Raw genomic sequence first — 27991 nt, forward strand, 5'->3', positions numbered from 1 at the left:
TCATCAACCAACGCCTCCCAACAATCCATCTTATCCGCACACCATCTCGGGGGCACCTGTAAGTTATTAGAAAGAATTTTCAGCGCTACGCCTATGAATGAAATCAAGAAAACTACGTAGAAAGACTTAAGAATAGGTAATTACATTCATGTATTGCTCCTTCTTCAGAAACTTTCCGCGGCAATCCTTCTTCTGCTTCTTAATACCACGCGTGGTGTATTAATCTCGAATAGCCTACGGCCAAGCCTCGTGGCGCAAGTTCTGTAGTAACCGCCTACACTCGGCCTCGAGAACCCTGGCCTCCTCCTCCTCATATCCATCCTCACACCTATAGAAGGTCTGCAATGAAACATGAAAACACCGATTAGTACAATAATTAGCTATATTGTTAATTTTAGATTCTATAAAAGGATAATTTACCCAAAAGCTCTTGATCACCATCTCGGCCCTCGTGTGGCACAAGGCACCATCTATAATCTCCTCCGGCGGGGCTTGCGCAGCCTCGTAGTGCTCCCAGGAAAATCCTAGTGTAGGAACCTGACCCTCACCAGGCAACGTGACAAACCCCGGGAAATTTGTCCGGCAAAGCAGACCAAGGACGGAGTTCGGCCTGCGGACTCCAAGAGGGTGTACCCATCCCCTGCAGTATGATAAGGTCAACACATTAGATATTTGAACAAACTTCAAGGCAAAAGCTAAAAAAAGAGTAAATGTACTTACCTATCTCCTTCAGGTTTAATCAACGGCCTCTGCTCGCGGGTAGCCGGCGCGACCGGGAGACGTGTACTACCACGCTTGTACACAGTGGCCCCGTCCACCTGCACATCGCCCTCACTATCCGTAAGCTCATCCCCACCATCCCCGCCCCCTGAGCCACCCGGACCCTCGGTCCAATCCGGCAACTCGGTATGATCCGGCCAGGTCTCCCATCCGGGCCTCTCCACGTCGGGTGAAGCCTCCGGAACCGTAGTCTCGTGAGACGAATGCACCTCGACCCGAGGCTGCTCCTGGACCAGAGTCTCATGGGATGAATGCCCGTCAACACCAGGCTCCTGGAACGGAGTCCCCGTAGCCTCCTCCGCAAACGGGTCGACCATAGTAGTCCTATGCTCGGGTGAATGAGCTGGTGGTGGTGGCGAGGACGGCTCAATAGTCCTCCTGGATCTTCCGCGGCCACCACCTCTCCCTGTACCCTTCCCCTTCTTCCCTACCCGACCAGCACCTCTCCCAGTGGGCAATGCCGCCGACGAAGAAGAACCCACGGGTGGTGTCGACGGACTGTCTGCCAAGGCTCTACGGAGAGATAGGGGTGGAAGGGAAGTACCACCCCTCGTGCGGGGCGCCTCGGAAGAACCCGTCGAGCGATCTGGACCAGTGCGCACCATCTTTCCACACCTGGTGACCTGCCATGATAAAGATTAAAAGAAATTAGTACAACATAAAAAAATTGAATAACTGACATGAATAATAATATGTACATGAATAATAAAGATTAAAGTATATATAAAGATTAAAGTATATATAATTTAAGTTGTGAATCTTACAAACTAATAATCATCATCAATAAATGCATCATCATCATCACTATCACGCATGTCTTCATGAATGACGTGCTCATCGGGTTCAACGGCGTGAAGTTGTGAAAGGCCTTCCTTTAATCGTTGAAGCATTGACAGGTCATCCGCATCAGTAACCTCTACGAGTTCCAGGTCTTCTCGTTCCGGCTCAGGGCTGGAGTCGGATTCATTGTCGCTGTCTACTTCCATGTTCTTGGGTGAAGCACGGCGGTTCTTGAAACGTTTCTTGGAAAGACGTGTTTCTTGGAAGAATTATCCATCATATGTGTCTGGGTTAATGTGAGGTTCATAATCCTATTCATTTGGGAGAGGTGGTCTGACATGTGGAGGCACTTCATAAACAACATACCAACCTTCCAGATTCTTATCTGTTTGGCATACCCACGGTAGATAGAAAACTTGGGTCGCCTGTTGAGCCGTAATATAGACATCGGGAACATCTAAATGGGTGTTTGGATTGATTTCGACTAGTCCTATATGTTCATGAGTCCTTCTAGTCTTCTTCGGCTGGAACCAATAACATTTGAAGACTACGAGGTTCGGTGGGTTTTCACCATAGAATTTAAGTTCATAAATTGCTTCAACTCTTCCATAATACTTGATAACACCTTCGCCGATAGCACAGACACCACAGTTTGTAGATTTCTGGTCGGGCATAGATAGCTCTTTGCCAAAGGTACGAAAGAGATACATGTTGATGTTGTATTTCTCAAATGAACGGACCTTATAGTCAAAACCATTAGTGACTTGTCTCAATTCGGTGTCCATAGACTCTGAATTAGCCTACAAGTTTAATACGAAACGATTGTTGCATTATCCGCAAGTTAGACCAAGAAATGAAATGCTCCATTATTGATAATTACCGTTTGTTTGAACCAAGGGATGAAACCAGGATAGTCGCCTCCTGTCTTTGACAGAAGCTCATACTCTTCGACGGAATCATTTTCGATCACCGCTCCATCCGAGAATTTGGCGACGTAACGGTTGTTTGAAATATCCGGGAATAAGAGCGGTTCAAATGAATTAGAATTACGGGCAAATGTGCCGAGAACTCACTCGATGTACGGCCGCACTTCTGTTAGGTTATTGAAGATATACAACGAAATGTTCCACCATTCTTCGACATCCAACGTTATTGGTTTCGAAGCACCGGCTGGTGCGAGCTTCCCTTTGAATAGGCTGAGGTTGGACCCACCTTTTTTAGGGTCTGGATCATTGTGTCGAGGCTTCGGATTATGCAAATCATGATTTTTGGCTTCGTAGTGTGTTGTCACAAAGTTTGCCACCTCCTCAGTAATGAATGCCTCAGCCATCGATGCTTCAATTCTACGCTTATTTTTACATTTAGCTTGAAGGGTCTTCTGCATCCTCTCAGTTGCATAGCACCAACGATCTTGCACGGGCCCACCCAATGTTGCCTCGGTCGGTAGATGTAAAATCAAATGCTGCATTGGATTAAAGAAGCCCGGTGGAAAGATCTTCTCTAACTTGCACAACAAATCCGCTGCAAACTCCTCCATGTCTTCTACCACGCGAGGCGACAATTCTTTCGCACAAAGAACACGGAAGAAATAGCTCAGCTCCGCCAGTACTAGCCATTCATCCTCAGGAATAAAGCCACGTAACATCACCGACATTACCCGCTCTAGCCATATGTGCCAATCATGACTCTTGAGACCAAAGATTTTTAATTTTTCAAGACTCGCTCCCCTCTTTAGATTCGCTGCATACCCATCGGGGAACATCAAGTGCATTTTGACCCACAAGATAATTTCCCTCATAGTTGGCCTTCCAAGATTGAACCAGGCCTTTGGCTTCGACCACTTCTGCTTTCCTTTGCCTTCTCGTAAGTTTTGTAACGGTCTATGACATAGTGTCTCTTGATCGACTCTAGCCTTAATATTATCCTTTGTCTTCCCATCCACTACTAGGAAAAGGGCTATAGATGATATAGACACTAATGGCACACCACACAAGTAGTGCGCCACTACTATATAGCAGTGGCGCACCATGTGCAGGTGTGCCATTAGTGTGATGGACACTAATGGCGCACCACACACTCGGTGCGCCACTACTATAAAAAAAATTGCAAAAGTACTAATGGCGCACCGGGGCAGAGTGCGCCATTACTAGTTTAACTAGTAATGGCGCATCACTCATCCAGTGCGCCACTACTACTTTTTTTTTGCAAAACTACTAATGGCGCATCACCAGCTGGTGCGCCATTAGTAACCAGGGTTACTAATGGCGCATTTGTAGGTGGTGCGCCACTACTATATGTATTTATTTATTTATTTATTTATTGTAAAACTACTAATGGCGCACCACCAGCTGGTGCGCCATTAGTAACCAGGGTTACTAATGGCGCATTTGTAGGTGATGCGCCATTAGTAACCTAGGACCAGCTAGATATTTTGGACAGCCACCTACCACACTCACTTTCCCCACTTTCATTCTCTCCACCTCCTCCAAGCTTGTCTCGGGTGCCTCCTCCCCCACTCCACCGCCGCCGACGACCCCCCACACCCTCCCCTGCTCCACCGCCGCCGATGACCCCCCGCACCCTCCCCCGCTCCACCGCCGCCGAGCACCCACCGCACCCTCCCCCGCTCCACCGCCGCCGCTGACCCCCCGCACCCTCCCCGACCCGCTCCACCGCCGCCCACGACCCCCCGCACCCTCCCTCGCTCCACCGCCGCTGGCGACCCCCCGCACCCTCCCCCGCTCCACCGCCGCCGCCGACCCCCCGCACCCTCCCCGGCCCGCTCCACCGTCGCCGACGACACCCCGCACCCTCCCCCGCTCCACCACCGCCGATGACCCCCCGCATCCTTCCCCGCTCCACCGCCGTCGACGACCCCCCGCACCCTCCCCCGCTCCACCGCCGCCGAGCACCCACCGCACCCTACCCCGCTCCACCGCCGCCGACGACCCCCCGCACCCTCCCCAGACCGCTCCACCGCCGCCGACGACCCCCCGCACCCTCCCCTGCTCCATCACCGCCGACGACCCCCCGCACCCTCCCCGACCCACTCCACCACCGCCGACGACCCCCCGCACCCTCCCCGCTCCACCGCCGCCGCCGACCCCCCGCACCCTCCCCCGCTCCACCGCCGCCAACGACCCCCCGCACCCTACCCCACTCCACCGTCGTCGACGACCCCCCGCACCCTCCCCTGTCTCCTCGCTCGGTTCCCCCGAACGGAATCGGTCGAGCGCACAACCCACCCCTCCCTCCCCCCGAGCGCCATTGCTATTCAAAAAATATATTACTAATGGCGCATCTCTCCAGGGTGCGCCATTGCTATCCAAAAAAAAGATTACTAATGGCGCAACTCTTTGGAATGCGCCATTGCTATATGAAAAAAATTTACTAATGGCGCACTGCCTGGGGATGCGCCATTGCTATAAAAAAATCTAATGGTGCACCGCTCGGGGGTGCGCCATTGCTAACCCATTCTACTGCTTGTGTGGTTGGACGCGTGCGTTCCATCCATCGTCCTCATTTCCCCACCCACCCCACCTGGACGCCGAACCACCCTCCCTATCGGATCCCGCTGCACGCAGATCCGCGAGCCCCGACAATGGCTTCCACGCCAGCGGACAGAGAAGGCGAGCCGGTCGAGGCCAAGGGCAAGGGGAAGGCGGAGGGGGAGAAGAAGGCGGGAGGTGGGGTGCTGGGGAGGATGTGGCGCGGGATCTTCGGCGGCCGCGAGGACTACGAGAAACACCTGCAGTACCTGTCCAAGGAGGAGGCCGCCGTGCACGCGCGGATGCGCCGCCGGACCCAGTTCTCCCGCCGCACCGTCCACAACATCATCGTCCTCTCCGTCGTCACCGAGGTCGCCAAATCCCCTAACCATCCTGCTCTTTGTTCCTTCTCCAATTTACTACGCGTGTGGATGCCATATCTGAGATGATCATGGTCTGTTCTAGCAGCCGTGGATGCGCCTAGGTTTGGATTCGCGGTGATTCCATTTGTTCACGCTCGGAGATTTGGCTGCCTCAATGTTTTCTCAGTCGAACGTTGGGAGTTTTTCTTTTTATTTCCGTGCTTCTGTGCATGCGCGTACGCGGTCATGTGCGAGGTTGTGAACATGCGATTGGGGTGTTATATTTTCCCCGGAGGTTAAAAGCGAACCAGCTTTGTTGGAACGAAGTAGACAAAGTGCTTTGAAAGTTCGGGATCATCCATGCTGATTAGACATGGCCAGTTGGCCACATGGGCGGATACACTGCGTTTCTGGTTCATAGATTCTAGAGTAGATCTTCTTACTGGGAGGAGATGCACAGATTTTGGCTATGATTGTTCTGTCAGATATTCATGTTCACAAGTCAATACTATTTGTTCATTCCTTTCCTTTTGGAGTTATTACTATGTACACCTTCCCAAAATGTTCAGTTGTGTGCTACTGTTTTCAAAGTAGAAATTGATGTATGTTTAATTATATGTTTAGATTGTCAATGCATAAGAAACCAATGTTGCGCAATTTGTGTATTTCCAGGAACAATATTTATAATCTAGTTGCAGTTTGGTGTATTTGAGGTATCATTAGAACAACACTAAGTAGGATTGCTAAGAGGGTTTATTTTTGAGTATCTGCTGAGAAGGAAACACTGGTTTCCTCTTATGCTGTGGTGAGAGTCTGTTTGGGGATTCACAGTTTGCCTCTGCGATCCTCTAGTTATGTGAATTATTGAGTGCTGCACTTCTATGGGTTACATATATATTAGATTAGTAATGGCTATTTTTGTACTAAGTATCCAGCAAATAATTTGTGCCTTCTTAATAGTTGGTCCTATTCTCAGGCTGTGGCTGTAGGTTATGCCATCGTGATGACAAGAGACGAAGATCTCGCTTGGCAAATGAGGGCAATACGAGTGATGCCTATGTTTGTTTTGCCTGCCATATCGCCAGTGCTATATTCAGCAGTTGTAAACTTCACAAGGATGCGTAAGTATCTTGAAATCACTGTCTGAATTCATAATTAGTGGTCCACATATTTGAACTGTTTCTGCATTTTTTTAACCATTCTTAGTGAGTCCTGCATTGCTGCTACCGTCCCATCATGTTTATATGTGTGTCGAATGTGACTTCTGTAACTAAATGTTTGGCTTTAATATTGTGAAGTATGGAGAACTATGTTATTTTCTGCAGATCAACAGTATGTTGTTATCTGGCACACTATTGTACTAGTTCACATATGCTAGTGTGAACTGTATTTTATGTTTCTTGCTTGAATTGAAATAATTAAACTAATTTCCATTCTTCTAATTTCTGATAAGTATGCAATACAAAATAGTTTACAATATATGTATGCACTTGCACACATAGCATTTTCACTTCTTTGCACATTTTTTAGTTATGGTGCTTCTAGCTTGACTCACTCAAGTCTTTTTACTTTCACTTGTGTGCGATCTTATCAGAGGAGATAGATTTCCTTTAGTTTTACCTATCTTCCCTAAAATCGTTATGCTTCTAGCAAAAAGATTGTTGTGGGGTTTGACTTCAGAGTTTGTAATATGTAGCTTGTGTTACAGAATTTATGTTTATGCTTTATAATACAAACTTTCATTTTAGCTGGAATGCTATTCTTTTCTTTTGACGTTCTGAAATTTGATGGCAGTCAAAGAGTGTGTCGAATTGCTTGGGACTTAGATACGTGTAAATAATATCTGCATGAAAGTGGTTGTTGTTCCCCTAGATCCTATTTATCCAAATAGAAACATGGTGTGATTAATTTAAGGGACACACACATAAACATCATTCTGTTGATGCACATAAATATATGTTTGCTACAATGCACTACATGGTCAACCATCCATCTATATTTTCAGCATATATGTGTTCTGCATAATGACGGTAGTATGATTTTGTTTCTTAGGTACATAAGCAACCTTGTCATATAGTATACACTGACTATCGACCTACACCTCTCCAGCACTATGTATTTCCTGCTGGAGGTGATGGCTTATACCTGGTCGTTGATGAAAATGGCAAGTTCAGAGAGGACAGTTTTCAGAAATCTGTGAATGTTCTTGCCCCATGGATACTCATGTAAGGTTGATGTACTATATATGTTGCAATATAATTATTTCCTAGGGGGTATTCCCTGTTGTTCCCATAAAGATGTAATAAGATGTTCCTGCCACACCAATGTTTGTTACTTGCTTTTTACCATTTATGACATGGTTGCATGTTTACAAAGAAGGTTTTCAGAATGGCATCCATAATAGTTACAAAGGTATATGTACAACTGTATATGGCATCCATAATAGTTACAACTGTAAGAATGTTTACAAAGGTATTGTACTTCTCATTTTTGTTCTTGTCGTGCTTATAATGTCCTTGGTTCTTACTTGATGGTCATTCAACTATTTGTTTTGTTGCAGGATTGTGCCAACAGTACTTGGAGCACAGCCTGCATCCAAGTCGCACTTAGCAATTCTTGTAAATGATTAGAAGATATTGATTGTTGAGAAGGGTGTTTCCTTGAATGATTCCGTCTGGTTCCTTGAGGTAAACATTGACAAAGAATTGCTATCCTTCTTGGTTTGCCTAGTGTTCTTACTTTACAAAATCAAAACATTTCATGTGTATTTTGATGAAAGATGAAATGCAATCTTACTGTTTCAGACACCTGTTAATCTTACTCTACAGAAGTGCATATACATAGCCAAGATACTTAGCCTTATTAATCATATTCTCATTTTCATTACAAGGACATACATATCCTTTTTTGACTAAATTTTTATGACAAGTTTCCTCACTGTTGAATGGCAATTTCAGGTATATGCAAAGATTTGATCCTGGATTTGGTTTTAATGGAGGCGTGTACACCATTCAACCTTTGTATGCTCCTGCTGTTACTTACAACACTGAGTTCCCCCAACTTGGGTCGCCACAAATGTCTCTTGTTCCTGTTGAACAGCAGCAGCCTTCTTTTTAGCTTACTGTCGTGCAAGCTTCTTTCTTAAACTATGAAATCTGAATGTTTCTGAATGTTGAGAGTCGCTCCCATCATTTTTGCTGCATCATTACCTTTCCTATCTTTGCTAGAATCACCATCACAAGATAGTCAGACCTAAAAGTATTACCACACAAAAGCTAGAGTTAAATACTCATACGTTTACTGTCTATATATCAAGGAGTATATCTCAAGAAGCTATATTCCGGATATGCGTATGCGTCTATATTATTCCGGATATGCGTATGCGTCTATATTTTTGTGAAAGTATTACCAAATATTTTTTCTTTAACAGTCTTGTCCCTATTTGATTTATGATAACTAACGAAACTTGGGTCACAGAAAAGAGTGCGAGGGTCACAGAAAGTGAATTAAAGGAGCGCCTGAGGAAGGGTGTCTATGGTGAAAATTATAATTTCCCCTTCAAGCAGTTTGATACTATCCTTGACATGGAAAAAGATGAGTTGGCTCCTGAGATAGAAGAGGAAGAAGTAAGATAGTACAGACTCTGATAATCAAGCTAATTTTGTTATGTTCTCACTGCTCACAATCTTTCCCATATATTGTGGATTCACTTGCCAATACAGGAAGGCGAGATAGAGTATGCTAAAGGTGATGATATCGAGATGGGTGACATGGATGATATGGAAGATTTTGAAGGCTTTGGTGATGAAGATGGTAAACATTTCTCTTGTTTCTGCTGATTTTTATTTTGCATGTTATAGAGTGCTCTGATTTGCGAAGATACTTCTCATTTTTCGGTGTTCACTAGATAATGTAAAGAAACTTTACATTTTCTGAATTATGGGCCTTGAAATTCCATTCTGACTTGTTTAATTAAGTATGCGGCGTAGAAATATTTATTTGGAAAAAATGGTTATTTGGCATAGTAGTGCCAACTGCAAATCTGACCTCCATACAAAATACAAAATGATTGCAGATGATGGAGATGAAGATGATATGGAAGAGCCAGTAACAAAGAAACCCAAGCGATCAGACTCTGATTCAAGTTCAACGATTGGGCGGAAATCTAGGAAGGTTATCAACGAGGTAAATCGATTGTTCTCAGTATGATTTTTTTGACATGAGTATGAATATTCTTGATGTCATCATACACCATGTCGCCTATAAACATTGATAAAATCGAACACATCTTACTGTCTTGTCAGTTGTCACGTACGATTTGTTGTCCAACACAAAAAGTAGTAGTGGCCTAGGGGGGATCAGTAATTATGCTTTTCTCTTTATGAAAGCTCTTTGGATGATTTCTTTATTGTAGAGGTTCTCCCAAAATATGCATTTGTTTCACAATGTTAGTTTTTCTTTCAAAGTGATTTCATCGTGTCGTATGCTAATTTGAACTAGCACAAATTCCTGCCGGAGCATAATTTGTTCCTGACCTTTCCGCAACAGGTGGAAGAAGACGAGGACAGGGGTAGCAAGCAAAGGACGCAAATGTGATTCTCTAGGCACGGCTTCAGTAACATGCTTGGTGTCGATGATGTTGTACTTTAGATAATTTTGCTTGTCTTTCTCGTGATGACGCAACTCTCTTCTATGTGATGGTAGTTTACATGATCGATATCGACTTGTAATGTGAAGACAAACTCGCTACTCGCGGTCTCAAGACTTGTATTGTTCTAACATTGTTCGGTATTTTAAATTCGGAGACTCTATGATGAATTGTATTCGGAGACTAAGCTTCTATTGTATTCGATAAATCTGTTGTTTATATGTTGTGCTCTCTATATTCTATGCAGTAATATGTTTTGTAATCTGTGCAAATATCAGAAAAAAATAATACCTAATATTCATACTAGTGGCACACCACTCAACACTTTAGGGGCGCACTGCAAAAGCACACTAGTGGCGCATCCTCAACTAGTGTCCCATTAGTAAGCCAGAGCACATGGGTAAATATGGCCCCTGGGAGGCATACTAATGGCGCACCATGAGCTATACTAATGGTGCACTGCCTGGTGCGCCATTAGTATACAAGATACTAATGGCGCACCATGAACTATACTAATGGCGCACTGCCTGGTGCGCCATTACTATACAAGATACTAATGGCGCACCATGAACTATACTAATGGCGCACTGCCTGGTGCGCCATTAGTACACCACATACTAATGGCGCACCACAGGTGCGCCATTAGTAAAAAATTCTAATGGCGTGATGCTAGTGGCACACCTGTAGTGCGCCATTAGTAGCCAAAACAGGTGCGCCACTAGCAGGCCTTTTCCTAGTAGTGATCTATGTCGAACAATGTACCAAAAATAGCCTCTCCGGTATTCTTTTTAGTGTGCATCATGTCGATATTGTGTGGAAGAAGGAGGTCTTTGAAGTAAGGCAGATCCCAGAAGCATGGCTTGTGAGTCCAGGCGTGTTTTGAATTATACCCCTTGAAATACCCTGGACGCTCTGGATCAGGCTCGAGGGTGTTTAACTGATCCAGGATCTGTTGGCCTATGAATGCAGGTGGTGCCAAGTTTTTGACAACTTTACCTTTGGTAAAGTTCTTCTTGTCTTTTCTGAACTGATGGTCAGGATCCAGGAACTGTCTATGCAAGTCAAAGCAAGAATACTTCCGACCCTCCTGCAACCAATGAAACTGAAGAGCTGCCTTGCATTGGGGGCACGGGAACTTTCCATGCACACACCATCCATAGAATAGCGCATACGCTAGCAAGTCATGCATAGAGTACATGTACTGAGGGGGTTATAGTCCTAGGGTAGGGTCATAGGCCTGCCCTATGGGCCCTACCCAAGGACTACCCTTCATAAGGGATAAGGCCCTTAGTCAGTTCCGACTGAATTAAGGACTTCCCATCATCCAGTCGGTGACGATCCCTCCATCATCCAGTCGGAGATGAGCATTCGGAGCGTATCAAGCGTACTGACTGGATTCCACTCTCTACATCGTAACCCCCGTGAAGGGCAACGGTCATACGTTTCCATGTACTTTTATTAGCATTTAAGACATACGTTACCTGTAACGTAGGCATTTATTCGCCACTACTCCACCCCTATGCACGGAACCATTGTGAAGGGCAGCGCACTCTATATAAGCCACCCTTCCCCACTAGTGCAGGGGTTAGCAATTCACTGTAATCCATATTCCACTCGACAACAAGCTCCCAAGAGCACTGAGATGTAGGGATTTTACCTCCACCGTAGAGGGGCCTGAACTCATACAACCTCGCCGTAGCTAAGGCTCTGCCCATCCTTTCGTAGCCTACACATCTACTGTCAGACTTATACCCACGACAGTTGGCGCCCACCGTGGGCAGGCGTCTAAGCGACTTCTGGCGAGTTTGCGACTACATCTTTTCATCATGTCATCCGGTGGAGCTTTGAGCATGGGTCATGAGATCCTCTTCGGCGCTCTCTCCTTCATCGTCGACGATTCGGCATGGCTTCGGGATGCCCCTCTCGATATCGAGGCGCTCCCCAGTCGCGGGGCTACGCACTTCCGTGCCGGCGCCCGCGGTATTCTTCTTCTCCAGCAGTCGGCTCCGGTGTCGACCTACGCCGCCGTCGCGTGCCGCAACAAGCGGTCCTGCCATCCGCGGCTCCAGTGTTGGGTGCAACACGCCCAGGCGCGCCAGAACGCGTCCTCACAAGTGGCGGTCCTAGAGTCGGTTGTGGTTGCGCCGCCGTCCCAGCGCTCGGACTCAGTTCCGACTAAGTTTCCTTCCGAGTACTTGGGTCGCGGGCCTGCAGCTGAAGTGCAGATGGCCAACTCCCATGAAAGTCCCCGCCAAACTGGCCCGAATGAGCACGAGGTCGGCAAAACATCCGGCGCTCGCCGTCAGCCCTGCCGTTCTGCCAGTCGACACACTCGGCGGAGCAACGTGGAGGTGTTCCACACACCCGTCCTCAACCTGGCTGGCGCCGCCAAGATAGCCGATTCCTTCCAGCCGACTGATTCAGAGGCTGGCAAAGGGATCGAGCAAATCCGTGCCCTACTGCACACGGCGTAGCAGCAAAATTCGGCGGTCTCCCAGTCGCACAACAGGATTCATAATAGTTCTGTTCACGCGAACACGCATCGGTCAGTTCACAGCCCTGGTTCTCATCAGCGACACAGGGGAGGCAGCCATTCCATGAATCCCGAAGATCGTCGCCGCTCACGCACCCCTCCATGGGGTGGGCCCTACGGGCCCCGACATCATGATGATCGGCGTTCAGTCGGTGACACTTATGATCCAAGGCCCGACGCGAGAGGGCATATCACCCAGAGGAGGGTCGACAGGGGCCGGGCCCACCGCGATGGTCATGATATGGACCGTCCGAGTGGAAGCAGGACCATCGTCTCTGGTCTCGAGTGTTTCAGTCGAGCCATCCGTTCGGCTGACATCCCTCCCAACTTCCGATTGGCGACGGGGATCAGCAAGTTTACAGGAGAATCCAAGACAGAAACGTGGTTGGACGACTACCGAGTGCCGGTCCAGATCGGAGGAGGGGACGATCACGTCGCCATGAAACACCTCCCTCTGATGCTCGACGGCTCGGCACGAGCGTGGCTGAACCAGTTGGCTCCCTCAAGCATCTACAGCTGGGCAGATCTGGCCCGAGTCTTCATCAGGACGTTCGAAGGGACATGCAAACGCCCTGCTGGTCTAGTGGAGCTCCAGCACTGTGTCGAGAAGCAGAATGAGCCCCTGGGCGATTTCATTCAGCGTCGGAGATGGGAACAGCACTCGGAAGCATAAGCAGAAAGCTCCGTCCACTCCGCAGGCAGAGGCCGCAGCCGTTACCAATGCCAAGTTCAAGGGCAAGGGGAAGGCTCAGTTCACCCCCAAGAAGAAGCAGTTCAGAAACCCCATCCTGGAACAGCCATGTCCGATTCACACAAAGATGGATGAAGAGAGCAACGCCATATATCCGAAGCATACCACTCGGCAATGTCGCCTCCTGATCCAGGGGTTCGGCGAAGGGCAGCCGAGTGAAAAGGACAATGAACAGGATGAGGAGGACAAGGAGGATCCGTTCCCCCAAGTCCATGCAACACTGATGATTTTTGCTGACGTTGAGAGCAAGAGTCGACTGAAGCTGGTGAACAGGGAGGTGAACATGGCCACGCCGACCAACCCCACCTTCCTCAAATGGTCTCAGACTGTGATCACCTTTGACCAGTCGGATCATCCAGCACACGTACCCACCACAGGGAGGCAGGCTCTGGTCATCGACCCGGTGGTGGAAGGAGTCCGACTGCGCAAAGTCCTCATGGACGGCGGCAGTGGCTTGAACATCATGTACGCTAACACTCTCAAGGGGATGGGCATTCTGATGTCCAAACTTAGTGAGAGCAGCATGCAGTTCCATGGAGTCGTCCCTGGACGAAAGGCCAAGTCACTCGGCCAGATCGCGTTGGACGTCGTCTTCGGCTCCGACAAGAACTTCCGCAAGGAAAAGCTGACGTTCGAGGTGGTGGACTTCCAGAGTGCGTACCACGCAATTTTGGGCCGCCCGGCGTATGCGCGTTTCATGGCCCGTCCATGTTACGTGTACCTGAAGCTGAAGATGCCAGGCCCGAAAGGTGTGATCACTATCATAGGCAATCAGCAGCGGGTCGAGGAGTGTCTGCAGCAAGGATCGAGGATCGCCGATCAGCAGATGGCTGTCCTCGAGCTTGACGAGTACAAGAAGACAGTCGACCCCGCTGACTTGATGCGTTCGAAGAAGCCAGCTTCGGAGTCCGCATTCCAGTCGGCGGGAGAGACGAAGAAGGTCAGCATCCACCCGACGGACAACACCGCTGCCCCGACGAACATCTCCACCACCCTCGATCCTAAATAGGAAGCCGAGCTCATCCAATTCCTCCGTGAGAACTGGGACATCTTCGCATGGAAGCCAGCTGACATGCCAGGTGTACCCAGGGAGTTGGCTGAGCACCGACTGCATGTGGATCCCGCCGCTCGGCCTGTCCGAGAACGCCTGCGTTGGTCCGCCGTGCACAAGAGGAAGGCAATCGGAGAAGAGGTGGCTAAGCTTTTGGCAGCCAACTTCATTCGCGAGGTACACCACTCCGAGTGGCTCGCCAATGTTGTCATGGTGCCCAAGAAGGACAAGTCGCTCCGAATGTGCATCGACTTCAAGCATCTCAATAAGGTCTGCCCGAAAGACCATTTTCCGCTCCCCCGCATCGATCAAATTGTCGATTCGACTGCGGGTTGCGAGCGTTTGTCATTCCTTGATGCCTACTCGGGCTATCATCAGATCTGTCTGTATGGCCCCGATGAATTCAAAACAGCCTTCATCACCCCATTCGGGTGCTTCTGCTACATCACTATGTCATTTGGTTTAAAGAATGCAGGAGCAATCTTTATGCGCATGATCCAAAAATGCCTCCTCGACCAGATCGGTCGGAATGTGGAGGCGTATATGGACGATATCATAGTCAAGTCACGCAAAGGTTCCGACCTGCTGACTGACTTGGCAGAAACATTCGCCAACCTTCATAGGTACGATATCAAGCTCAACCCAGCCAAGTGTTCATTCGGTGTTCCCAGCGGAAAGTTACTCGGTTTCTTCGTTTCCGAACGAGGGATCGATGTCAACCCCGAAAAGATCGGACCATCGTCCGAATGGAGCGGCCGGTCAGAATACACGATGTTCAAAGGCTCACAGGTTGCCTAGCGGCTTTGAGCAGGTTTATCAGTCGACTCGGCGAGAAGCCACTTCCTCTGTACCGACTCATGAAGAAATCAGATACTTTCGAGTGGACAGACGAAGCCCAAATCGCATTCGACAACCTCAAAGTCCTACTTTCCACCCAGCCGGTTCTTACTGCTCCGCTCAGTAAAGAACCCCTTCTTCTGTACATCGCGGCTACAAATCAAGTCGTCAGCACTGTTCTCACAGTCGAACGGGAAGAAGAAGGCAAAGCATACAAGGTTCAGCGGCAAGTGTATTATGTCTCCGACGTCCTGACTCCTTCCAAGCAGAGGTATCCCCACTATCAAAAACTTATCTACGGGATTTACATGACTGTGAAGAAGGTGGCTCATTATTTCCAAGACCACTCTGTGTCTGTCGTTTCTGATGCTCCGTTGTCGGAAATCATACACAATCGGAACGCATCGGGCCGAGTGGTGAAGTGGGCAATGGAGATGTTATACTGCGACATCAAGTTCGAGGCCAAGAAAGCTATAAAGTCTCAAGCTCTGGCTGACTTCATAGCAGAATGGGTAGAACAACAGCAACCGACCCACATCTACTCGGCTCATTGGACAATGTTCTTCGATGGGTCCAAGATGTTGAATGGCTTCGGCGCTGGCGTTGTGATCGTATCACCAAAAGGTGACAAACTCAAGTATGTGTTGCAGATACACTTTGATTCCTCCAACAACGAGGCAGAGTATGAGGCTCTCCTTTAAGGACTGCGCATGGCCATCGCACTCGGCGTCCGTCGCCTGATGGTCTATGGCGATTCGGATTTGGTGGTTAATCAAGTGATGAAGGAGTGGGACGTCAGGAACCCCACCATGACCACATACTACAATGCAGTGAGGAAGCTGGAGAAAAAGTTTGAAGGTCTGGAACTCCACCATGTTCCGCGACTGAAAAACCAAGCAGCTGATGAGTTGGCAAAACTCGGATCCACTCGGAGACCAGTCCCGAGTGACGTCTGCCTCGAGCACCTCCACCTTCCCTCAGTTAAAGAAGATACTTTTACAGAGGAACCAGTCAACCAAAGAGCTCGACAGATCCGACTGAAGTCGAAGTCCCTGCTGTGGTTGATTTGATCATGGAGATTCTTGCTATCATCCCCGATTGGACTGTGCCGTTCATTGCATACATCCTGAGGCAAGAATTACCAGAAGACGAAGTCCAAGCCAGACAGATCGTCCGCAGGTCAAAGTCGTTCACTGGCATTGATGGCCAGTTGTACAAAGAAAGCGTTTCAGGCGTCCTTCAACGATGCATCTCCCCTGAGGAGGGACAGTTAATCCTGGAAGAAATTCACTCGGGAACCTGCGGTCATCATGCCTCCTCAAGGGCAATCGTCGCCAAAGCATTCAGAGTTGGCTTCTTCTGGCTCCAGGCGAGTGAAATGGCGAAAGATATGGTCGACCGATGTGAAGGCTGTCAGTTCTACTCTAACAAGTCCCACAAGCCAACATCTGCGTTGAAGACAATCCCTCTTGTCTGGCCGTTTGCAGTATGGGGATTAGATACCGTCGGTCCATTCAGGACAGGCCAAGGGGGATTCACACATCTGTTGGTGGCAGTCGACAAGTTCACAAAGTGGATTGAAGCCAAGCCCATCAAGAAGCTCGACGCCCTTACGACCATCAAGTTTGTCAGGGACATCATCTCCAGATTCCGGGTACCTCACAGCATAATCACTGACAATGGAACAAACTTTAACTCGGACAGATTCAAAGGTTTCTGTACAGGCTAAGGTATCCGAGTGGATTTTGCATCTGTGGCGCATCCCCAAACAAACGGGCAAGCATAGCGGTCGAATGGACTTATTCTACAAGGTTTGAAACCTCGACTCCTGCGAGAAGTGGGACATGCCGCCGGCGCATGGGTCACCGAGCTGCCTTCGATGCTTTGGGGTCTCCGCACAACCCCAAATAGATCTACAGGGCGATCCCCGTTCTTCCTCGTTTACGGAGCAGAAGTAGTCCTTCCGAGTCATTTGCTTCACAACGCTCCACGAGTTGAACTCTTCTCCGAAGCTGAAGCAGAACAAGCAAGGCAAGACGGAGTGGATCTTCTAGAGGAGGAGCGCGAGATGGCACTGACTCGCTCAACCATTTATCAACAAGATCTGCGGCGCTTTCACGTGCGACACGTCAGGAGTCGTACATTCCAAGCAGGCGACATGGTGCTCCGAGTGGATCAGCAGAGACCTCACAAGTTGGCTCCCGCCTCGGAAGGACCCTTCATCATCTCCAAGGTGCTGAACAGCGGAGCATATCGACTCTACAACCTCGACAGGGAAACGGACGAGCCGCGAGCATGGAACAGAGATCTCCGGAAGTGCTTCTACACGTGACCGTTGACTGAAGCAATGTAAAGAACAAGTATCGTTGAAGTAATACAAAGCAGATTGAGTTTTTCCATATTCAAAATTCTTCCGCGGTCGCAGAATCCGGTCTCAAAAAAAATTAGCTGCGATCCAGAGTCGCCTAAGTACTAACTTTCTCCGAGTGTGCAGTAAACGTCGCACTCGGAGACTTAGCTGCGATACAGAATCGCCTAAGTACAAACTTTCTTCGAGTGTGCACAAAACGTCGCACTCGGGGACTTAGCCGCGATCAAGAATCGCCTAAGTACAAACTTTCTTCGAGTGTGCACTAAATTTCGCACTCGGGGACTTAGCTGCGATCCAGAATAGCCTAAGTACTAATTTTCTCCGAGTGTGCACTAAACGTCGCACTCGGGGACTTAGCTGCGATCAAGAATCGCCTAAGTACAAACTTTCTCCGAGTGTGCACCAAACGTCGCACTCGGGGACTTAGCTGTGATCAAGAATCGCCTAAGTACAAATTTCTCTGAGTGTGCACTAAATGTCGCACTCGGGGACTTAGATGCGATCCAGAATGGCCTAAGTACTAACTTTCTCCGAATGTGCGCTAAACGTCGCACTCGGGGACTTGTCTGCGATCAAGAATCGCCTAAATAGAAAGCTTCCTTCGAGTGTATCTTACAGATCCACTCGGAGGCTTAGCAGACCCTCATTGAGGCTCATGTAGATGTCAAGACAACTGACAATTACATGAGTAGCAGAACCTCATTGAGGCTCATGTAGATGCCAAGACAACTGACAATTACATGAGTAACAACTCGCTCCGAGTACGACCTTAGAGTCGCACTCGAAGACTTAGCCGCGATCACGAATCGCCTAAGTACACAATTGCCTTCGAGTGTATCCTACAGATCCACTCGGAGACTCAACAGACCCTCAGTGAGGCTCATGCAGATGTCAAGACAACTGACAATTACATGCTCCACATGTTTGCCATTGGCTTCACCAAGAAACGCCAAACAAAAACCACGAGCCAAAATCGTGTCAACAACTCTTTGCCAAAGGAAGAGCAAAAGATTCGATTCAAATTCAAAGTTCGTCTAAAGATGGTTGGTTCAGTGTAGATCAAGCTTATCCACACCGAACCACGAATGTGACGGCCAACAGCAGTGGCCAAAGTTTCATACAACTAACACTCGGCATACCGAGGTAAAAGTTTTCTCAAGCGTCGTCAGGACTGGCACTGGGACTGGCAGGCTCCACGAAAGTGTCGAGGTCGATCCTGTCTACGATGCGAGTGGCGCTCCCAAGGAAAGTCTCCATGAAATCTTCGAATCGAAGCTTTTTTGGTGTTGGCGACTTGCAATGCCTTCAGCTTCTCTTCGCGAGCCTCCTTGCAGTGCACTCGGACCAGCGACAGCGCCACGTCCGCACCACAGCGAGCCGCAGACTTCTTCCACGCCTGCACTCGGTTCGGGGCCTCCTCCAGCCGAGTCATCAACCCTTCCATCTCTTGCCGAGACTCGTCTTCGGGCCATAGCTCCTTGTCGATTCGGCCGACGACCTCTCTCAGTCGACCGATGAAAGGTCCCCCTTTGCCCAGGCGAATGTGTGCTCGGAGCATGTCTCGATTGGCGTCCTCGCCGAGTGGAACGTTCGGAAGAATCGACCGCTCAACGTCAGCTGCTTCAGCCTCAGCGTCCATGCAAAAATCTGCAAAGACAAGACGAGCAAAAAGTAAGCGCAGAATGAAATACACATTCAAGAAGCATTCGGAAAAACAGAACTTACCACTGAGAAGCGCAATCATCTTCCTTGCCTAGTCACTGACGTACTTCTCCTGTGCTATACACCGCCTGTTCATCACCTGCATCTGTCCCATCAGCTCGGTTCTTTGTTTCCCCATTTTCTCCATTTCGGCCACCAATGCCTTGTTTGCCTCACGGGACTCCTCCAACGACTTCTCCCGTTCAGCCAGAACACCCTTCAGACCAGCCAAGGCAAGCATTGTTGCATCCAGTTCCGCAGCAAACTGAATCTTTTCAGCTTTAAGAGTGTTGTACGCTGATCCCATCTCGCAAGTCTTCTACAAGTCAGCGCGAAGAGACGATCAGACAAATTCAACAAGGACAACAACACAAACTCGAAGTTCTTCAGACCCCTGCCGACGCACGTAGTCGACAGCGGTCTCGGGGACTACACCCAGTGGGTTCACTAAGAGTGACCCCACTGGCATGAAGCTCAAACAGGTCCGCCCTATTGAGATATATAACAAAAAGAAGCCTATGAGGCTACTACTACCCGGCCTGAGTAAAATTACTCTCGGGGACTAATCCAGTAGGTGCACTCGGGATGCCCCCACCGGTAACATTCGAACAGATTAGTTTTGATCTGATCAAGTTAAAGAAAATTTATATAAAGACAACTGCCGGTGCAAGCACTCGACAGAAGTCTCGAGGACTACACCCACTGGGTTCACTAAGAGTGAACCCACAGCAAACTAATCATTCTGTATCCGAGTATCTAGCTTATACACCCAGTGGGTTACAAGGGGAAAGCAAATACTTACTAGCCCACTTACTCGGATATCGTCCCGGAGTTCCAAGCTTCGCTTGTACACAGACGCGATGGAGTCATACGCTCTCTTGGCATCACCCGCCATCAACTCCGCCTGCACCATGGCCCCCTTGGCAGCTCCCACCTGATCTTCCGGGAGGCGCTGGGCGTCGTACTGGATAGGACCTGGCACCACAAGAGACTCCTTGGGCATCCCAAGTCGTGCTCCAGTCGGTTCAGCAGCGATAAGCGCCGTTTCAGTCGACGGCATCGTCTCGGTTGGCGGCACGTCCATGGCGGGAGTAGTAACAGACGGAACAACCTCAAGGACAGGCGCCGCAGCTTGCTCTGAGCTCTTCTGGTCGTCATCCTCCACATGAATCACCTCTGAAGGAAGCCCGACCGAACGACGTGAGACCACAGGAAAAAGGGCAAGACCAAAGACAGAATTCGTGAAACAATAATGTAAGCTCTCGGAGTCGCCACGACGTACCTTGCTGGGACATGGCAACGTTGTCCGTATCCATGGGATCGTCTTCCTGGCATGGCACAGAAGTGGCGGAGGTGGCAGCTCTGTCGAGTAAAATTCACTCAACCAATAAGCATGAGTTCAATCAAATACTGGAAGAAGATAGAAGAACAATATACTTATGCTGAGGCGACGGGAACGGCGATCCTCATCCGCGGCAAAGCCTTCCGAGGCTTGGATCCACTCGGTTTGGCCACCTTAGAGGGCTGGCCCGCGGGCTCAGCAGCAGAGTCCCTGGTCCTTTTTGTGCTCCGAGTACTCGGAACCATGGGAGAAGCTGGCAAGGCACTCGGAACCACAGGAGGAGCTGGCGGGGCACTCGAGGCCGCTGGGGGAGCTGACGGAGCCACAGGTTCGTGACGGCGTTTAGTCCGAGGCTCTGGTGGTGGGGGTGGCGAGCTCTGTTCCTCATCTTCCTCCTTTTCTTCTTCGGACTCCTCCTCTGTCCCCCCACTATCGAAGACGTACTCGACGCTCTCCACGCTGCCCTCCTGGCTTCCTTCCTCTTCCTCGGCCGGATTCCCGTTCGAGACAGGAGAAAACCAGTTGGTCCACGCCTGCACGAGATACAGTCGACAACATCAGACGTCAGACAGTGATACAAGAAAAAGCGATAAATCTAAGATAATTGTGTGCACTCGACAAGTTATACTCACCTCATTCGGAGGAGGGTTGTCCGCGCGGAAGGGCTTCACTCGCCGGGCTCCTCTGGGGTTATCGCAGGCGCCTGTGATGTTGAGGACCCACGACGCCACCAGCTCCCCGGTCACGCACTCGGGGTTAGACCGAGTGCAGTCCTCAGGCCCCGTGTAGTGCCACATGGCGTGGTGTCGAGCTTGCAAAGGCTGGATACGCCGACCCAGAAAAATCTCCAGCAAATCTATGCCAGTGACTCCCTTTCGGACGACCTCTACAAGCGCATCGACTAGAGGCTGGATCTGGATCTTCTCCATCTTCGTGAGCGCAAGCTGCCTAGGCGGAGCCAGTCGGTCTAGGCTAAAAGGTGGCAGTCCAGTGGCGGCATTCGGGCAAGCAACGTCCTGGCAGTAGAACCAAGTCGATTGCCAGTTCCTAACAGATTCAGACAACTAGAGAGCGGGATAACTACTTTTACTTTTCTTTTGGAAGCCTAAGCCTCCGCAGAGCTGGAGGAGGTGAGTTTTGTCATCCGACTGGCTAAGTCTTTTGATGGTTTGAGATCTAGCAGAGAAGATGTGCTTAAAAAGCCCCCAATGGGGAGGACAACCGATAAAACACTCGCACAGCACGACGAAGGCAGAGAGATGAGCTATTGCGTTGGGAGGAAAATGGTGGAGCTGCGCCCCGAAGTGGTTCATTATACCTCTGAAGAAGGGATGAGGAGGCAGAGAGAAGCCTCGGTGCACGTGACTGAGCAGCAAGACGCGCTCCCCCTCCTGGGGTGCCGGCTCGGTCTCGCCCTCCACCGGCAACCTCCACGTCTTGTGCTCGATCATGCCCTGCTCCACCAGCTCCAGCATGTCCTCCTCCGTCACCGTGGAGGGGAGGAAATCCCCCTGGATCCAACCCGCCGGCAGTGCTCGCTGCCGCCGCTGAGCAGGAGCCGCCGCCTTCTTCTTCTTCTTCCGCGCCTCGAGCTTGCTCGTCTGCCCCTTTGTCATGGTGGAGGCTGCAGATCCGAGGGGGAGGAGTAGAAGGAAGGAGCTCGGGATGCGCAGGAGGTCACGAGAGAAGCGAGGCAAATGCGTGTTATCAGGCGAGTGAAACGAAAAACCCTCGCTGTAGAGGTTTAAATAAGGTTCCGACTGGGTCACTAGAAGGTGGCCCCGAAATCTTATCCCCTAACCGGTTGCTGCGATATTAGTGGAGGATATGAAGGCACGGAAATCGAGGCGGCAAATACTACTCGATTACGATGTCGACATCCCCGCTGAGCGCGCGGCAACCGAAATTTGAGGATCCCAGAAAATTCGCCGCTGTCAGTTGACTGATCACGTCAAAAGATTTCGCGGAAGCACTCAGTCCCTGACGGTTCTTTTCACAAATACATCCACTCGGATCTCTGGTCAAGAGGATAAAATGGATCGAGGCAAACAACGCCAAAGTCGCATCCATACCAGTCGGATCCGTACTCCAAGCATCGCTTCGTCGTTCCAACCCCAATCCATTCGGGGCCTAATGATGGGGTTATAGTCCTAGGGTAGGGTCATAGGCCTGCCCTATGGGTCCTACCCAAGGACTACCCTTCATAAGGGATAAGGCCCTTAGTCAGTTCCGACTAAATTAAGGACTTCCCATCATCCAGTCGGTGACGATCCCTCCATCCTCCAGTCGGAGATGAGCATTCGGAGCGTATCAAACGTACCGATTGGATTCCACTCTGTACATCGTAACCCCCCTAGAGGGCAACGGTCATACGTTTCCATGTACCTTTATTAGCATTTAAGACATATGTTACGTGTAACATAGGCAATTATTCACCACTACTCCACCCCTGTGCACCGAACCGTTGTGAAGGGCAGCGCACTCTATATAAGCCGCCCTTCCCCACTGGTGCAGGGGTTAGCAATTCACTGTAATCCATATTCCACTCGACAACAAGCTCCCAAGAGCACTGATACGTAGGGCTTTTACCGCCACCATAGAGGGGCCTGAACTCATACAACCTCGCCGTAGCTAAGGCTCTGCCCATCCTTTCATACCCTACACATCTACTGTCAGACTTATACCCATGACATGTACCACACATGCATTTTGAAGTTTTCTTTTCTAGCGGCATCGTATGTATTGACCCCATTATCCCAAGATTCTTCCAATTCATCCTTAAGCGGTTGCAGGTACACATTCATATTCTTCCCTGGATAATTGGGCCCTGGAATTATCAACGTCAGAAATATGTTCTTTCTTTGCATAATCTGCCTGGGGGGAGATTGAGTGGAATGACAAATACAGGCCAACAACTGTATTGGGTTGCCGTCATGCCGAAGGGATTAAAACCATCTGTGGCGGCGTAGATTCGAGGATTCCTTGGATCTGCCGCTTTATCCTGATGCAATCCATCGAAATGTTTCCACGCTTCCCCATCCGATGTGTGTAACATCATCTTATTCCCATCCGCATCTAGTTCGGTTCTTTTGCCCAATTTGTGCCATGTCATCTATCTGGCTGTCTCTTCGACCATGAAAAGACGTTGAAGTCTAGGTACGATTGGCATATACCGAAGAACACTAACTGCGATTTTGGTCTGCCTCTTCTCACCCATACCGTTGTCTACCACAAGATACCTGCAAGACTCGCAATTGGGACAATAGTCCAAGTGTGCATACTCCTTCCTAAATAAGACACATCCTTTCTCGCATGCATCTATCTTCTCATAGGGCATCTTAAGTACACGAAGTATTTTGTCCGACTGGAACCGGTTTGCAAGCATGACATGGCCTTTGGGTAGGAAGCGTCCAAATAGTGTCATCATCGCGTCGTAGCATTCTCTTCCCAAGTTGAACTGAGCCTTCAGAGCCATTACTTCTGCAATTGCATCCAGCTGACAGAGCTCGGTGTGCTCATGGAGAGAATGTTTTGAAGACTCCAACATTTCATAAAAGGCCTTTGCAGATTCCTCCATCTCATCTTCCGAATCCCGAGCATCATCAAAGTCTTGCACCATGTCTTTGATCCCGGTACCATGCTCGTCCGTGCGACGACGGACCACCTCAGCTCTTGTGCGTTGCATAGACTCACCATGAAATGTCCACACCGTATAATTAGGCTTAAAACTCCTCCTTTGCAGGTGTTTAATCATTACAGCCTCTGTCGTCTTTTTATAGTTGTCGCATCCAGGACAGGGGCAATAGTTTCTTTCCTGTCCATTTGCGAATGCGGCTTTCACAAATTCCTTTGTTTTTACAAACCATTCTTTCGTCATCTATTTCTGACTAGGGTGACCGGTATACATCCTCGCACGATCACTCATCTTGCGTAGCTACTAAAGACAGAAGAAATATATTTATATATAATTTAGCATGTATATTCATCGGTTAATCAGGTTCGTCTTTTTTATTACGTCCAGGCAACCTACACGCTAATAGGTCAAGATAGGTCATAATCCCACCCGAGTATGTGTAGATTGGGTTCGTTTTCCCATACTCTGCTCCGGATACAACGCAAAATTTCGGCAGCACCTCCCCGTTGTTCTCCTGATACACATCTCCGCAATAAACAGAGAGGATGTGCATCCGGAGAACAATAGGGAGGCACTGAAGAAATTCCGCATCGGATCCAGAGCACAGCATACGGGAAAAAAACCCAATCTACACATACTCGGGCTGTCCATGGATAATGTTGGACAATTCGAAAGGATGGCGGTTATAAATATGCAAAGACATGCATATTTATAGATGTCGCCCTTTCGAACGGGAGACGCATAGTGATCACGCATACTGATAAATTAAGTTAATTACCTAAATCTAGAAAGTTTCATCTGGAAACCGAGCCACAGTCAATGAAGGGGCGGGGAGGAGATGAAATTTGTACTCACCCACGAATGCAGGGGCAGAGCTCGTACAACGCACGGGCAGGTCTTCGCACAGCAGACCTCACAGCGACGAGACAACTATCACATGTAAATCCACCTGATCAACACAAATATTCTAATTATGTCATTTTAGAGGAAAACAAGTTATGAATATAATATTCATGAGCTAACCAAGGTTTTTATGCCATTTTGTAGCTAAATGGGCTAATTATCTCATTGTTGGGGAAAATAAGGTCAGGGGAATAAGATAGAGGAGAAGAAATAGGAGGAGGAGAAGAAGAAGAAGAAATCAAGAAGAAGGAGAAGGAGGAGGAGGAGAAGAAGGAGGAGAAGAAGGAGGAGGAGAAGGTATTCTTCTTCTCTTCTTCTCTTCTTCTTCTCTTCTTCTTTTCTTCTTCTCCTTATTATTTTTGTCTTCTCCTCCTCCTCCTCTTCTTCTTCTTCTTCTTCTCCTCCTCTTCTCATCTTCTCCTCCTCCTCCTCTTCTTCTTCTTCCTATTCTTTCTATTAAGCTAACTAAATAACTAACCTAACTAACCAAGCTAACTAAACCTATCGCTAAACCTAGATAGCACTAAACAGCAAAAAAAACAGAATCTACCACTAAGTAACTAAAAAAGAATCTAGCTACCACTAAATACCAAACAATAAAAAATCAACTTCTTCTTCTTTTTTCTCTTCTTCTCCTTCTTATTTTTTTTCTTATTCTCTTCTTCTTTACTTCTTCTCCTTCTTATTTTTTCTTCTCTTCTTCTTCTTCTTCTCCTTCTCCTTCTTATTTTTTTTCTTCTCCTCTTCTTCTTCTTCTTCTTTTTCTTTTTCTTCTCCTCCTCCTCCTCCTACTCCTCTTCTTCTTCTCCTCTTCTCGTCCTCCTCCTCCTCCTCTTCTCCTCTTCTCCTCGTCCACCTAACTAACCAAGCTAACTAACTAACCTAACTAAAACTACTAACCTAACTAAATCTACCACTAAAACTACTAACAATAATCTAGCTACCACTAATTAACAAAACAAAACTAAATCTGTAAATTAGCAAAAAAAGAAAAAAAAAGGACTCACCGGAGGGGGCGGCCGGGGAGGAGGAGGGTGCGGCGGTGCAGGAGACGGTGGTGGTGGCGGAGGGGGTGGTGGTGGAGAAGGGGCGAGCGCCGACGACGGTGGTGGAGGAGGAGGTCCCAGGGAGGAGGACGGGGCGTGGTGGAGGAGGGGGCACAGGGAGGCCGGAGGAGGGCGCAGGGAGGCCGGAGGAGGAGGGGGCGGCAGCGCAGGGAGGCCGGAGGCCGGATGAGGGAGGAGGAGGGGGCGCAGGGAGGCCGGAGGAGGAGGGGGCGCAGGGAGGTCGGAGGAGGAGGGGACGTGGGGAGGCCGGAGGAGGAGGGGCGGCAGCGCAGGGAGGCCGGAGGAGGGCGCGGCGGCGGTGGTGGTGTCGGGGGTGAGAGAGAGGGGTTAGGGTGAGAGAGAGGCGCGTGGGGGTGGGGCTAACGGCCGTTAGGGGGGCACCCTCTTTGCCGTCCGCCTCGCGACGGCACAGAGGACAAAAGCGTACATCAAAGAGAGAGGACGTTAGGGGGGAGAGGGGCTGCTGGGTGGGCCGCCCATGCTCTTTGTCGTCTGCCTGAATGCTCTTTGCCATGAGCTGGCACACGGCAAAGAGCTGGCTGATGGCAAATAGTATCTTTGGCATCAGCCTGCTCTTTGCCGTCTGGTTGCTGGTAGCTGATGGCAAAGAGGTTCTTTGCCATCAGCCAGCACACGGCAAAGAAGCAGCAGATGGCAAAAAACTGTTTTCCAGTACTGGAAGCTTGTGCTGAAGATGTCTGTCTTGTCTCCTGAGCAGGTACAACGGCTGACCTAGGCCTGGTGCTGAACTGAGTAGTGGTGGGAGGAGGAGTCTCTTCCTCATCATCATCATCATCATCATCTTCCTCATCTGAGCGCGGAATCTCCAGTGAGTCAACTTCATGTTGAAGTTGTTTGACTATAGTTGTCAACTCAGAAACCTTCACATCCATGTCATGAAACTTTCTTTCCACGACTGTCTCAAGGCTTTCCTGACTTTGTAGTATCTCCTGGATATTCTTCTCTATGCCTTGGACAGAGCTAACTAGAAATGCCAATTGCTCAGCTTGAGTTCTGAGCTATGGAACTGGTGGTGGCCTATTTCTAGCAGCCTCAGCTTCTTCTTCTTGGGGGGAACTAGGATCTCCTCACGAGCTTCTTCCTCAGCAGCTTCTGGGTCTTCATACATTGAAGTCTTCCTTCCAACAAGATGAACAGTTCTCTTCCTGGTCCTCTTCAAACCAACCTTCTTGGCAGGTACATCACTGGTAAGTGTTGTGCTCTTCCTAGCATATTCAGGTGCTCTCAGATCACCACGGGTAGCAGTTACCTTCCTGACAGCCTTCCTTGGAGCCTTCGAAGGAGCTGAAGTTTCCTCTGGCATAAAGTCTGAGTCCTCTTCATCAGAGTCTAGCTTCTTCCGCCTGGTGGCTGCCTTGGACAAACCATGAGAGCTGGGAGAACTTGGGTCACAGACAGACTTCTTTGGACTAGTGCCTGAGTCCATCTCTACGCTCTGCTCTCTAAAGTCATTTTGATTATCTTCTGAACCAGACGTATCTAACAAGCAAGCAGAAACTCAGCAGCAAACAGCAAAACATGTGAAGTGGATATAGGAAAGATAGAAAGGATGAGCATCATGAAATTCAGATGTTTTTGAAAATTTGAACAGAAAAATCCTTAGTTTTAACTTTCTGCAGAACACATATCGGTGGAATCGAGTTTGAACTTTTGGTGTCACCGGGTCATCATTTTGGTGGAACCAAAAATAACAACTCGGTCTCTCCGAGTTATTTCTTAGTA

The 27991-nt window shown here is 49.0% G+C and overlaps 1 protein-coding gene across 1 annotated transcript; it reads left to right on the forward strand.

Annotated features, from left to right (window-relative positions):
* Positions 1-8940: 8940 nt before the first annotated feature.
* Positions 8941-9885, forward strand: LOC123408393 (nucleolar protein 12-like). The gene is made up of 3 exons (XM_045101513.1): positions 8941-9036; positions 9133-9223; positions 9486-9885. Exons 1-3 carry the CDS (start codon positions 8995-8997, stop codon positions 9617-9619), a joined length of 267 nt encoding a protein of 88 aa, XP_044957448.1. The 5' UTR covers positions 8941-8994; the 3' UTR covers positions 9620-9885.
* The last annotated feature ends 18106 nt before the right edge of the window (positions 9886-27991 follow it).

Source organism: Hordeum vulgare, chromosome 1H (assembly GCF_904849725.1).
Source record: "Hordeum vulgare subsp. vulgare chromosome 1H, MorexV3_pseudomolecules_assembly, whole genome shotgun sequence".
NCBI classification, from domain to species: Eukaryota; Viridiplantae; Streptophyta; class Magnoliopsida; order Poales; family Poaceae; genus Hordeum; species Hordeum vulgare.

What these genes read in the sequence shown, in the direction of transcription:
- LOC123408393 (XM_045101513.1), top strand. Translation starts at nt 8,995, where the DNA reads ATGGAAAAAGATGAGTTGGCTCCTGAGATAGAAGAGGAAGAA. An exon ending in CTGAGATAGAAGAGGAAGAA is followed by an intron (nt 9,037 to 9,132) that starts GTAAGATAGTAC and finishes TTGCCAATACAG; the next exon opens with GAAGGCGAGATAGAGTATGC. An exon ending in AGGCTTTGGTGATGAAGATG is followed by an intron (nt 9,224 to 9,485) that starts GTAAACATTTCT and finishes AAATGATTGCAG; the next exon opens with ATGATGGAGATGAAGATGAT.